At 45.4% G+C, this 11725-nt stretch overlaps 1 protein-coding gene across 1 annotated transcript in view; it reads left to right on the top strand.

The window, feature by feature from the left end:
* Positions 1 to 1166, top strand: part of dph5 (diphthamide biosynthesis 5) — a 100808-nt gene extending 99642 nt beyond the window's left edge. The window contains exon 7 of the mRNA XM_038794746.1: positions 894 to 1166. Within this exon, the coding sequence (XP_038650674.1) occupies positions 894 to 1129 (236 nt within the window). The 3' untranslated portion in view covers positions 1130 to 1166. The remainder of the gene's footprint in view (positions 1 to 893) is intronic.
* Positions 1167 to 11725: the final 10559 nt, after the last annotated feature.

Genomic DNA, 11725 nt, shown 5'->3' on the forward strand with positions numbered 1-11725 from the left:
TTACCCAAGTGATCAAATTTGTGTGTCTTCACTTAGTGTTGGTAGGGTATTTGAATTATTAACTAGAAAGTTGGCGGAATTGAACTTTGCTCGAATGGTCGTACCTGAGCTGTTCAGGGTAGTGGAGGGATATCCTTTGTCAGCAACCAGCCATCATCTTACATTCTAGAAAGGTGGAACGGTGGGGATGGTTGAAAACTATGGGATGTAAGTCTTCTTCCAGTTTCCTGTGAAAGTGGCATTGACAAAACTTTCAGACAGAGAGATGAATAATATGTCCCTTATAGCATCTTGGCAAAGGTCCAAAGCAAGAATGTTAAAGATGGTGATGTCTTTGACATCTATTGGCAAAGCATGACAACCTGGCCTGACATGCAGCGAATCTGATGTCAGAAATCAGCGGCTGCATCTCCATCATGCACTTTCCTACATGAGCAGAAAAAGAAAACGACAAGCTTTAAGTAAATAAGATAAGTGCTCAGTGTCCTTTGAATCTAGTGCCTGTACTTAACTTCATGTTTAAATACTTATGCAGCCCACCTCTGAAATGAATCCATTTGGACTTTTACTCAGCAGGTTGATTCTTGGGCAGGACAGTTCAATTCTTCCAGTTTAAAAGCTTGTTACAGACTTAATACAAACTTAGTTGCTTGTATTAATAAGACGTCTGCCTGCTTCTGGCCAGTACTTCTGTCACCTAAAAGAGAAACTCAACAACATTGAGCAGAATCAGACATTATGTACACTAAAACTACTTTAATAACACGATCGCCAAATTCACACTGGACAGATTGGGTTAAAATCATTGGCCTGAAATTCAGTCTTGTTAACTGGTGAATATAGTTAATGCCATGTCCAAATGTGTGAAGCTGTTTTGTCTTTCTGTTATGTAGCATTAACTGAAGAGACCCTCTGCGTTGGATTGGCCAGAGTGGGTGCCAATGATCAGAAAATCGCAGTTGCAACCCTGCAGCAAATGGCGAAGGAGGATCTAGGCGGCCCTTTGCATTCCCTGATCATCACAGGCCGCATGCATCCTATGGAAATAGAGATGCTTAAAATGTTTGCTGTGGACAATTCAAGTTTTAATAAACTTGGAACACTCGATGGATCGACATATTACTCATAGCAAAAAAATAAAGTGCCATTTTAGTCTTTGTTTTCAATTTTTGTGCTTCCTTGGAAGTGAAGGAAAAACAGGAGTGTCTGATGAGAGAAGTGATGAAGAGTCAACTGGCCTGTTATCTCTACAGATGTTGACTGACCTGAATGTTTCAGGCACCTGCAGTTTATTTTGCTGTTTATAAAAATGAATCCCTGATACATTAATTTTGAAAATTATAAGAAATTATAGTGGCTTCAATACTTATACTAAAAGCAGTTAATCAATGTCCATTAGCATAGATGATGTGGAGATGCCGGCGTTGGACTGGGGTGAGCACAGTAAGAAGTCTTACAACACCAGGTTAAAGTCCAACAGGTTTGTTTCAAACACGAGCTTTCGGAGCACGGCTCCTTCTTCAGGTGAATGGAAAGGCTTGTTCCAGAAATGTTTATATAGACACAGTCAGAGATGCCCCGGAATGCGAGCACCTGCAGGCAATCAAATCATCAAAGATGCAGAGAGAGAGGTAACTCCAGGTTAAAGAGGTGTGAATTGTCCCAAGCCAGTTCAGTCGGTAGGCCTCTGCAAGTCCAGGCTTGTTGGTGGGGGCCGAGTACATTCGGCCCCCACCAACAAGCCTGGACTTGCAGAGGCCTACCGACTGAACTGGCTTGGGACAATTCACACCTCTTTAACCTGGAGTTACCTCTCTCTCTGCATCTTTGATGATTTGATTGCCTGCAGGTGCTCGCATTCCGGGGCATCTCTGACTGTGTCTATATAAACATTTCTGGAACAAGCCTTTCCATTCACCTGAAGAAGGAGCCGTGCTCCGAAAGCTCGCATTTGAAACAAACCTGTTGGACTTTAACCTGGTGTTGTAAGACTTCTTACTGTCCATTAGCATAGAATCATAGCATGGTTACAGCACACAAAGAGGCCATTCAATCTGTTGTCTGTGCTGGCTCACTGAAGCAGCATTCCACCTAGTGCCACTCCCCTGTCTTTTCCTTGTAGCTCTGCAATTCTTTCCTTTTCAGATAATGATCCATTTCCCTTTTGCGAGCCTCAATTGATGCTGCCTCCACCACACTCTCAAGCACTACGTCCAGAACCTAACCACTTGCTGCATGAAAATGCTTTTCTTCAGATCACCATTATTTATTTTGCTAATCACCTTAAATCTGTGCCCTCTGGTTCTCGACCCTTCCACAGATGGTAACAGTTTCTCCATCTGCTCAATCCAGATACCTCACGATTTCAAACACTTCCATCAAATCTCCTCTCAAAAGGGCAACACGGTAGCACAGTGGTTAACACTGTTGCTTCACAGCTCCAGGGTCCCAGGTTCGATTCCCAGCTTGGGCCACTGTCTGTGCAGAGTCTGCACGTTCTCCCTGTGTCTAAGTGGGTTTCCTCCGAGTGCTTCGGTTTCCTCCCACAAGTCCCGAAAGACGTGCTGTTAGGTGAATTGGACATTCTGAACTCTCCCTCAGTGTACCCGAACAGGCGCTGGAATGTGGCGACTAGGGGATTTTCACTGTTACGTCATTGCAGTGTTAATGTAAACCTACTTCTAACAATAAAGATTATTATTATATTATTATCTTAAATTTGCAAAGGGGCTGTAGAGAGGAATGAGATACATAAGTTCAAGATTTTTTACGTTTTATAATTAGGCAAGTAAATTGCAAGTGAAATGTAAAGTATGGCTTATTAGCTAAAATAGTGAAGCATCGAACAAAAGAGCTGAATTAACAGGAACTTGATAAGACGGGCCAGTTTCAGCATCAATTGAATATGAAACTACAATATTATTCCTGACATAGCTCACTGTGGGAGGCCTTGTGGCGCAGTGGTAACATCCCTATCGCTGGACCAGAAGCTGTGGATTTGAGATTAATGTAAGGACTTCTTGGCCATTGAACGAGCGTTCGTAGGCTGATAATCAGCTCAGGAATCTTTCCACCACTTTCCCAAAGGGCAAAACAATATTTAACTTCACAAGCACGTCATTGGCTATAAAGCATTTGGGATGTCTTGAGGTGGTGAAATACGCTATATACTTTCTTCGCATATTTATATTTTTATTATAGAATTCTGACACATTGGTTTCTTTCTTTCTTTGCACAACTGATAACTGACCTGTTTTATCCAGCATTTGACGATTTTATTTCAGCCATTCATGGTCATTTTGTTTGATTACTGGCACAAATAATGCACCATCAAGAACTGACAGACTGAACCTAGTTTATTTCAAGACAAGTTTGTTTTTAGATCCCAATAAATATACTGTGCTTGGCAGATGCTGTAATAAATGGTGGTTAATTCTGCTCTCGTAGATCCAATTATCTCTGGTATTTCAGTTCTGTAAACTTCTGTGTAGCCAGCCACACATTTCTGGGCAGTTGTTTATATATTGGCATGGCCTCAGATGGATCAGGAATGCCCCTACCCAGTCAAAACATTTGATGGGATCCAAGTCAAGTTTACATTGTGTGATGTTATTTTTTTAATGAGACATTTGTTTGTTGATTACATAATAAGTTTCTCTTCTGATTGATGGTGTTATTCTTCCAGTAATTATGTGAATATACATACTCTCTTAGAAATCAGACTTACTGGATATTTCTCAGTAAGAAAGGGCTGTGAAACTTAAGAGCCTGCATTAGTGGCCAATCAGAATGTAGTTCACATTTACAGTCCTTCACAATGTTTTGAGAAGATGCAATGGCAGCTCCGCCCCATCCCACTCCATCCTTTTCACTGTACCGTGGATGTATCATTATTGCCCGAGAAACCTTTCCATTACTTCCACAAAGACATGTTTGGAATGGTTTTATTTTCACATCCTGGGACAGTTACAATCTGGTGGGTGATACAGGAATTCTAACTTTACTCATTCTCTCTGCCCAGTTCTGTTACAAAGCATTGCTTTTTAATGTGAGATGCAAGATAGCAATTATTTTAGTATAGTATTACTCTGGTACAGTGGTTAGCACAATAAATGAGAAATGAATTGAAAGAACTTTGATTAAAAACAGGAATATATGTTACATTTATTTGGTCTGTTCTGATTCTGTAATATTGTCCAAGGCTCTTGTGATGTGTAATTTGACAGTGTCTTTAGAGTTGAAGGCTATCAATTGCTCATGCTGGCTTATAAGGAAGGACAGAAATTCATGTGCAGTGCTTCCACAATTTCCCAATGGCTCCTTGCCACGAGGTGACACTCAAAGGCTGGGGCCTTATGACTTCAATGATAACATGGTAGAGTCTCCGTCTCTCTTGTTGAATGTATTAAGAGAAGTTGATACTTTTAGTGAGCTGACAAGTTATTGAAGGATTTCAACAGCACACCTTTACCTAAAGTCCAGGTATGTATATGTGTGTATGCAATCAAGGATACCTCATGTGTAGGGTTGCCAACTGTGATTACGTGCATTCCTGGAAGTTTCGTCACATGATTTTCCCCAAACTCCAGCCAATTTTCGGCCAACACATCCATCATTCTGGAGTACTGCCTTCCAACACTGATTGGAAAACAAAAAGACTCATTACTCGATTAGATGCTGCTTGACTGTCAGCCAAATGCCCTTTTTTTTGTCCCATTTTCAATATTTTTATATCTGGTCAAGAGAAATGTTAGAAGAAAATGTAACAACTCTCGTTTTTAATATCCTTATGACTTTTCTCCAGGATTGCACAGCAGTGTCCATAAGACCATAAGACATAGCAGAATTAGGCCACTTGGCCCATCGAGTCTGCTCCGCCATTCAATCATGGCTGATATTCTTCTCATGCCTTCTCCCCAATGTCCTGGAGATTGACTTTTAATTGCTGCAGTCTCCAGGGCAATCCCGGGGTATTGGCAACCCTACCTCTGTTCCCATTTGCGGGTATACAATGGCTGATGGTCTGACCCAAGCTCCTCTATCTATCTATTGGTTGAGTCTTACCCCTGCTCTGCCTGCCCTTTACCTCCCCTGGTAAATAATTCACTACCCTTTGAGAGAAGAAATTCCTCCTTATCTCTGTCTTAAATGGGTGAGCTGCTCGCAGAAAAATACTTTTCACTGTACCTCCGTACACGTGACAATAAACAAATCCAAATCCTTTACTCTGAGATTATGCCCTCTGGTCCACGACTCTCCTACAAGGAGAAATAACCTCTCAGCATCGACCCTGTCAAGCCCCTGAAAATCCTATATGTCTCAATAACGTCGCCTCTCATTCTTCTAAACCCCAATGATTACAGGCTCAACTCGACCTCTCATAAGAAAATAGCTCTAATACCTGAAGGCTCAATTTTTCCAATGCTTCCAACACAAACAAAAACCAATTGAGAAAGGGAGTGTTGGGACAGGTGAGCACAGAGCTCAGGTAACCGTGATGAGTGCAAGGATCTGAGACAAAAACTAAGGAGTCAATAGAGAGTATCAGGAAACACGGCAACAGGGATTTAGAGATTTTTCTTCCTCCTAGCAATTTGTGCTTGTTAAAGAACAAATAAAAGTACAGCACAGGAACAGGCCCTTCGGCCCTCCAAGCCTGTGCCAACCAGGCTGCCTATCTAAACTAAAATCTTCTGCACTTCTGGGGTCCGTATCCTTCTATTCCCATCCTATTCATGTATTTGTCAAGATGCCCTTAAACGTCACTATCGTCCCTGATTCCACCACCTCCTTCGGCAACAAGTTCCAGGCACCCACTACCCTCTGTGTAATAAACTTGCCTTGTACATCTCTAAATCTTGCCCCTCGCACTTAAACCTATGCCCCCTAGTAATTGACCCCTCTACCCTGGGAAAAAGCCTCTGTCTATCCACTCTGTCTATGTCCCCCATAGTTTTGTAGACCTCTATCAGGTCACCCCTCAACCTCCATCATTCCAGTGAGAACAAACCGAGTTTATTCAACCTCTCCTCATAGCTAATGCCCTCCATACCAGGCAACATCCTGGTAAATCTCTTATGCACCCTCTCTAAAGCCTCCACATCCTTCTGTAGTTTGGCGACCAGAATTGAAAACTATACTCCAAGTGTGGCCTAACTAAGGTTCCATACAGCTGCAACATGACTTGCCAATTTTTATACTCAATGCCCCGGCCAATGAAGGCAAGCATGCCGTATGCCTTCTTGACTACCTTCTCCACCTGTGTTGCCCCTTTCAGTGACCTGTGGACCTGTACACCTAGATCTCTCTGACTGTCAATACTTTGGAGGGTTCTACCATTGACTGTATATTTCCTACCTGCATTAGACCTTCCAAAATGCATTACCTCACATTTGTCCGGATTAAGCTCCATCTACCATCTCTCCTCCCAAGTCTCCAAACAATGTAAATCCTGCTGTATCCTCTGACATTCCTCATCGCTATCCGCAATTCTACGAACCTTTGTGTCATCTGCAAACTTCCTAATCAGACCAGTTACATTTTGCTCCAAATCATTTATATATACTACGAACAGCAACGGTCCCAGCACTGAACCCTGCGGAACACCACTAGTCACAACCCTCCGATCAGAAAAGCACCCTTCCATTGCTACTCTCTGCCTTCTATGACCCAGCCAGTTCTGTATCCATCTTGCCAGCTCATCCCTGATCCCGTGTGACTTCACCTTTTGTACCAGTCTGCCATGAGGGACCTTATCAAAGGTCTTACTGAAGTCCATATAGACAACATCCACTGCCCTACCTGCATCAATCATCTTTGTGACTTCCTCGAAAAACTCTTTTCAAGTTAGTGATTCATGACCTCCCCTTCACAAAACCGTGCTGCTTCTTGCTAATACGCCCATTTGCTTCCAAATGAGAGAAGATCCAGTAATTTCCCTACCACTGACGTAAGGCTCACCGGCCTGTAGTTCCCTGGGTTATCCTTGCTACCCTTCTTAAACAAAGGAACAACATTGGCTATTCTCCAGTCCTCCAGGACATCACCTGAAGACAGTGAGGATCCAAAGATTTCTGTCAAGGCCTCAGCAATTTCCTCTCTAGCCTCCTTCAGTATTCTGGGGTAGATCCCATCAGGCCCTGGGGACTTACCCACCTTAATATTTTTCAAGACTCCCAACACATCTTTTTGAATCTCAATCTAACCCAGGCTATCTACACACCCTTCTCTAGACTTAACATCCACCAATTCCTTCTCTTTGGTGAATACTGATGCAAAGTATTCATTTAGTACCTCGCCCATTTCCTCTGGCTCCACACATAGATCCCCTCGCGAGTCCTGTGGGCCAACCCTTTCCCTGGCTACCCTCTTGCTTTTTATGTACGTATAAAAAGCCTTGGAATTTTCCTTAACCCTATTTGCCAATGGCTTTGTGACCCCTTTTAGCCCTCCTGACTCCTTGCTGAAGTTCCTTCCTACTTTCCTTATATTCCACATAGGCTGAGACTGTTCCTAGCCTTCTAGCCCTGACAAATGCCTCCTTTTTCTTTTTGACGTGGCCTACAATATCTCTCGTTATCCAAGGTTCCTGAAATTTGACATATTTATCCTTCTGCAGAGGAACATGCCGGTCCTGAATTCCTTTCAACTGACATTTGAATGTTTCCCACATGTCAGATGTTGATTTACCCTCAAACACCGCCCCCAATCTAGGTTCTTCAGTTCCTGTCTAATATTGTTATAATTAGCCTTCCCCCCCAATTTAGCACATTCACCCTAGGATCACTCTTATCCTTGATGTTGCTGAAAACAGCACTTTAAAACTTACTGAATTGTGGTCACTGTTTCCGAAATGCTCCCCTACTGAAGCTTCTACCACCTGGCCGGGCTCATTCCCCAATACCAGGTCCAGTATAGCCCCTTCCCTAGTTGGACTATCTACATATTGTTTTAAGAAGCCCTCCTGCACCCGCAAGGGGGGGGGGGGGCAGCACTAAAGGGGCTGCCGTTCAAACAAGCCCGAAATAAATTCCGCTACCTGGGGATCCAAATAGCCCATGACTGGAAAGGGATCCACAAATGGAACCTCACCAGCCTGACGGAGGAAGTTAAAAAGGACCTGCAAAGATGGAACACACTCCCGCTCTCCCTCGCGGGGAGAGTCCAGATGATCAAAATTAACGTACTGCCCAGGTTCCTTTTCCTGTTTAGATCCATTCCGATCTACATCCCCAAGGCCTTTTTCAAAGCGCTGGACAAACATATCATGGCGTTCGTATGGGGGGGTAAAAATGCTAGGATCCCAAAGAAGGTCATACAAAAAACAAAATCCAGGGGGGGGCTAGCCCTCCCGAATCTACAATTCTACCACTGGGCGGCAACAGCCGAGCGAGTAAGGGGATGGATCCAGGAGCCAGAAGCCGAGTGGGTGCGTGCGGAGGAGGCCTCCTGCATGGGAACCTCCCTCCGGGCCCTCGCCACGGCAGCACTCCCATCCCCACCCAAAAAACACTCCACCAGCCCAGTGGTGACAGCCACCCTCCAATCCTGGAACCAACTGCGGCAGCAATTTGGCCTGTACAAACTGTCAGACAAGTCTCCCATCTGCAACAACCATAGGTTCAAACCAGCACTGACCGACGCCACCTTCAAAAGGTGGAGGCAGGACGGGGGGACACTGACAGTCAGGGACCTATACACAGACGACAGGATCGCAACACTGGACGAACTGACAGAGAAATTTCAGCTAGCTGGGGGGAACGAGCTACGGTACCTGCAGCTCAAAAACTTCCTACGAAAGGAGACAAGGACGTACCCACAACCGCCACGACAGACACTATTGGAAGACCTACTGGACGCAAGTATCCTAGAGAAAGGGAACTGTAGTGACATGTATGACCGACTGGTAGAAAGGGACGACACCGTACTGGACGCAACAAGAAGGAAATGGGAGGACGACCTGGGGATGGAGATAGGGTGGGGACTCTGGAGCGAAGCACTGCATAGGGTCAACTCCACCTCCACGTGCGCAAGGCTCAGCCTGACGCAACTAAAAGTGGTACATAGAGCCCACTTAACGAGAAACCGTATGAGTAGGTTCTTCCCGGAGGTGGAGGACAAATGTGAGCGGTGCCAGAGAGGCCCGGCCAACCACGCCCACATGTTCTGGTCTTGCCCCAGACTTGTGGAGTACTGGACAGCCTTCTTCGAGGCTATGTCCAAAGTGGTGGGGGTGCGGGTGGAGCCATGCCCGATAGTGGCGGTCTTCGGGGTTTCAGACCAGCCAGATCTATTCCTGGGGAGGAGGGCGGACGCCCTTGCCTTTGCCTCCCTGATTGCCCACCGTAGAATCCTGTTTGGCTGGCGGTCAGCAGCACCACCCAGAGCTGCAGACTGGCTGTCCGACCTCTCGGAATCTCTCCAAATGGAGAAAATCAAATTCGCCATCCGAGGGTCGGACGACGGCTTCCACAGAACGTGGGAGCCATTCATGCAACTGTTCCGGGACCTGTTTGTGGCCAACGTACATGAGGAAGAATAGTCGGGTGGCCAAGAACCAGGGGAAAATGGACGGGAATCGGGGGAAGGTAGCCGGGGGGAGGGGGGGGGGGGGGGGGGGGGGGGGCTACGGGCTCGGTATGGGGGTTTGATGGCAAGCCAAGGCCCAAAACCAAACTATAAATAAATGCCTATAAACATGTGCCTCGGCCATATTGGGGAATGTAAAAAATGTATGCTGGCTAAAGGGGGCGGCCACAATTATTGTTATGAAGATGCTTACCTGTAAATATTCATGTTAAATTTTTGTGTTTTCCTTTTTTTTTTCTCTCTCTCTAATAACTTGTAATTTGTCATATATAAAATATGAAAACTCAATAAAAAAACATTTATAAAAAAAAAGAAGCCCTCCTGGATGCTCCTTACAACCCTGCCCCGTCCAAGCCCCTAGCACTAGGTGAGTCCCAGTCAATATTGGGGAAGTTGAAGTCTCCCATCACAACAACCCTGTTGCTTTTACTCCTTTCCAAAATCTGTCTACCTGTCTGCTCCTCTATCTCCCGCTGGCTGTTGGGTGGCCTGTAGTAAACCCCCAACATTGTGACTGCACCCTTCTTATTCCCGATCTCTACCCATATAGCCTCGCTGTCCTTTGAGGTGTCTTCCCGCAGTACAGCTGTGATATTCTCCCTAACCAGTAGCGCAACTCCTCCATCCCTTTTACATCCCCCTCTATCCCACCTGAAACATCTAAATCCTGGAACGTTTAGCTGCCGATCCTGTCCTTCCCTCAACCAGGTCTCTGTAATGGCAACAACATCATAGTTCCAAGTACTAATCGAAGCTCTAAGTTCATCTGCCTTACCTGTTATACTTCTTGCATTAAAACATATGCACTTCAGGCCACCAGTCCTGCTGTTTTCAGCAACATCTCCCTGTCTGCTCTTCCTCAGAGCCATATTGGCCCTATTTCCTAGTTCTCCCTCAATTTTTTCACCTTCTGACCTATTGCTCCGGTATACCCACCCCCCTGCCATACTAGTTTAAACCCTCCCGTGTGACACTAGCAAATCTCGCTGCCAGGATATTTATGCCTCTCTAGTTTAGATACAACCCGTCCTTTATACAGGTCACACCTGCCCCGGAAGAGCTCCCAGTGGTCCAGATAACAGAAATCCTCCCTCCTACACCAGCTGTTAGCCACATGTTTAGCTGCTCTATCTTCCTATTTCTAGCCTCACTGGCACATGGCGCAGGGAGTAATCCCGAGATTACAACCCTAGAGGTCCTGTCTTTTAACTTTCTGCCTAGCTCCCTGAACTCCTACCCCTTCCTATGTCGTTAGTACCAATATGTACGACGACCTCTGCCTGTTTGCCCTCCCCCTTCAGGATGCCCGCTACCCGTTCGGAGACATCCTGGACCCTGGCACCAGGGAGGCAACATACCATCCTGGAATCTCTTTCACGTCCACAGAAGCGCCTATCTGTGCCCCTGACCATTGAGTCCCCTATGTCTATTGCTCTTCTGTGCTTTGACACTCCTTGCCGAACATCAGAGCCAGCCATGGTGCCACTGCTGTTTTCCCCTGATAGGCTATTCCTTCCAACAGTATCCAAAGTGGTCTACCAGTTCGAGAGAGGGACAACCACAGGGGATTCCTGCACAGACTGCCTGCCCCTTCTGGTGGTCACCCATCTCTCTGCCTGCACCTTGGGTGTGACCACATCTCTATAACTCCTATCTATGACACTTTCCGCCACCTGCATGCTCCTAAGTGCATCCAATCGCTGCTCCAACCGAACCACGCGGTCTGTGAGGAGCTGCCATTGGTTACACTTGCTGCAGATGTAGTCAACCGGAACGCTGGAAGTGTCACAGATCTGCCACATCTCATAGTTGGAGCAATGCACCCGCTGAGTGACATTTAAGTACTAATAAATTAATTTGAAATAAACACTTGAATTATTGTTAGATTGAATTACAATTAACTATAATGCCCTGACACTAGATGATTTTTATTGTAAAATTAAATGCTAAATACTGATCTGTGCCCTCAGTTTTAGTAACTCCACTATCTAACTAATCAATTAGATTTTTTTTGCAATTTATTTTTCAAATGTAACAGATTCCCAACCAGCCAATCAGGTCACAGCTTTACTGTGATGTCACTGACAGTCCTCTCCACCTCCACCCCCCCCCCCCCCTCCCCCCCACACACACACAA

The sequence above is a fragment of the Scyliorhinus canicula genome, chromosome 4 (assembly GCF_902713615.1).
Source record: "Scyliorhinus canicula chromosome 4, sScyCan1.1, whole genome shotgun sequence".
NCBI lineage: Eukaryota > Metazoa > Chordata > Chondrichthyes > Carcharhiniformes > Scyliorhinidae > Scyliorhinus > Scyliorhinus canicula.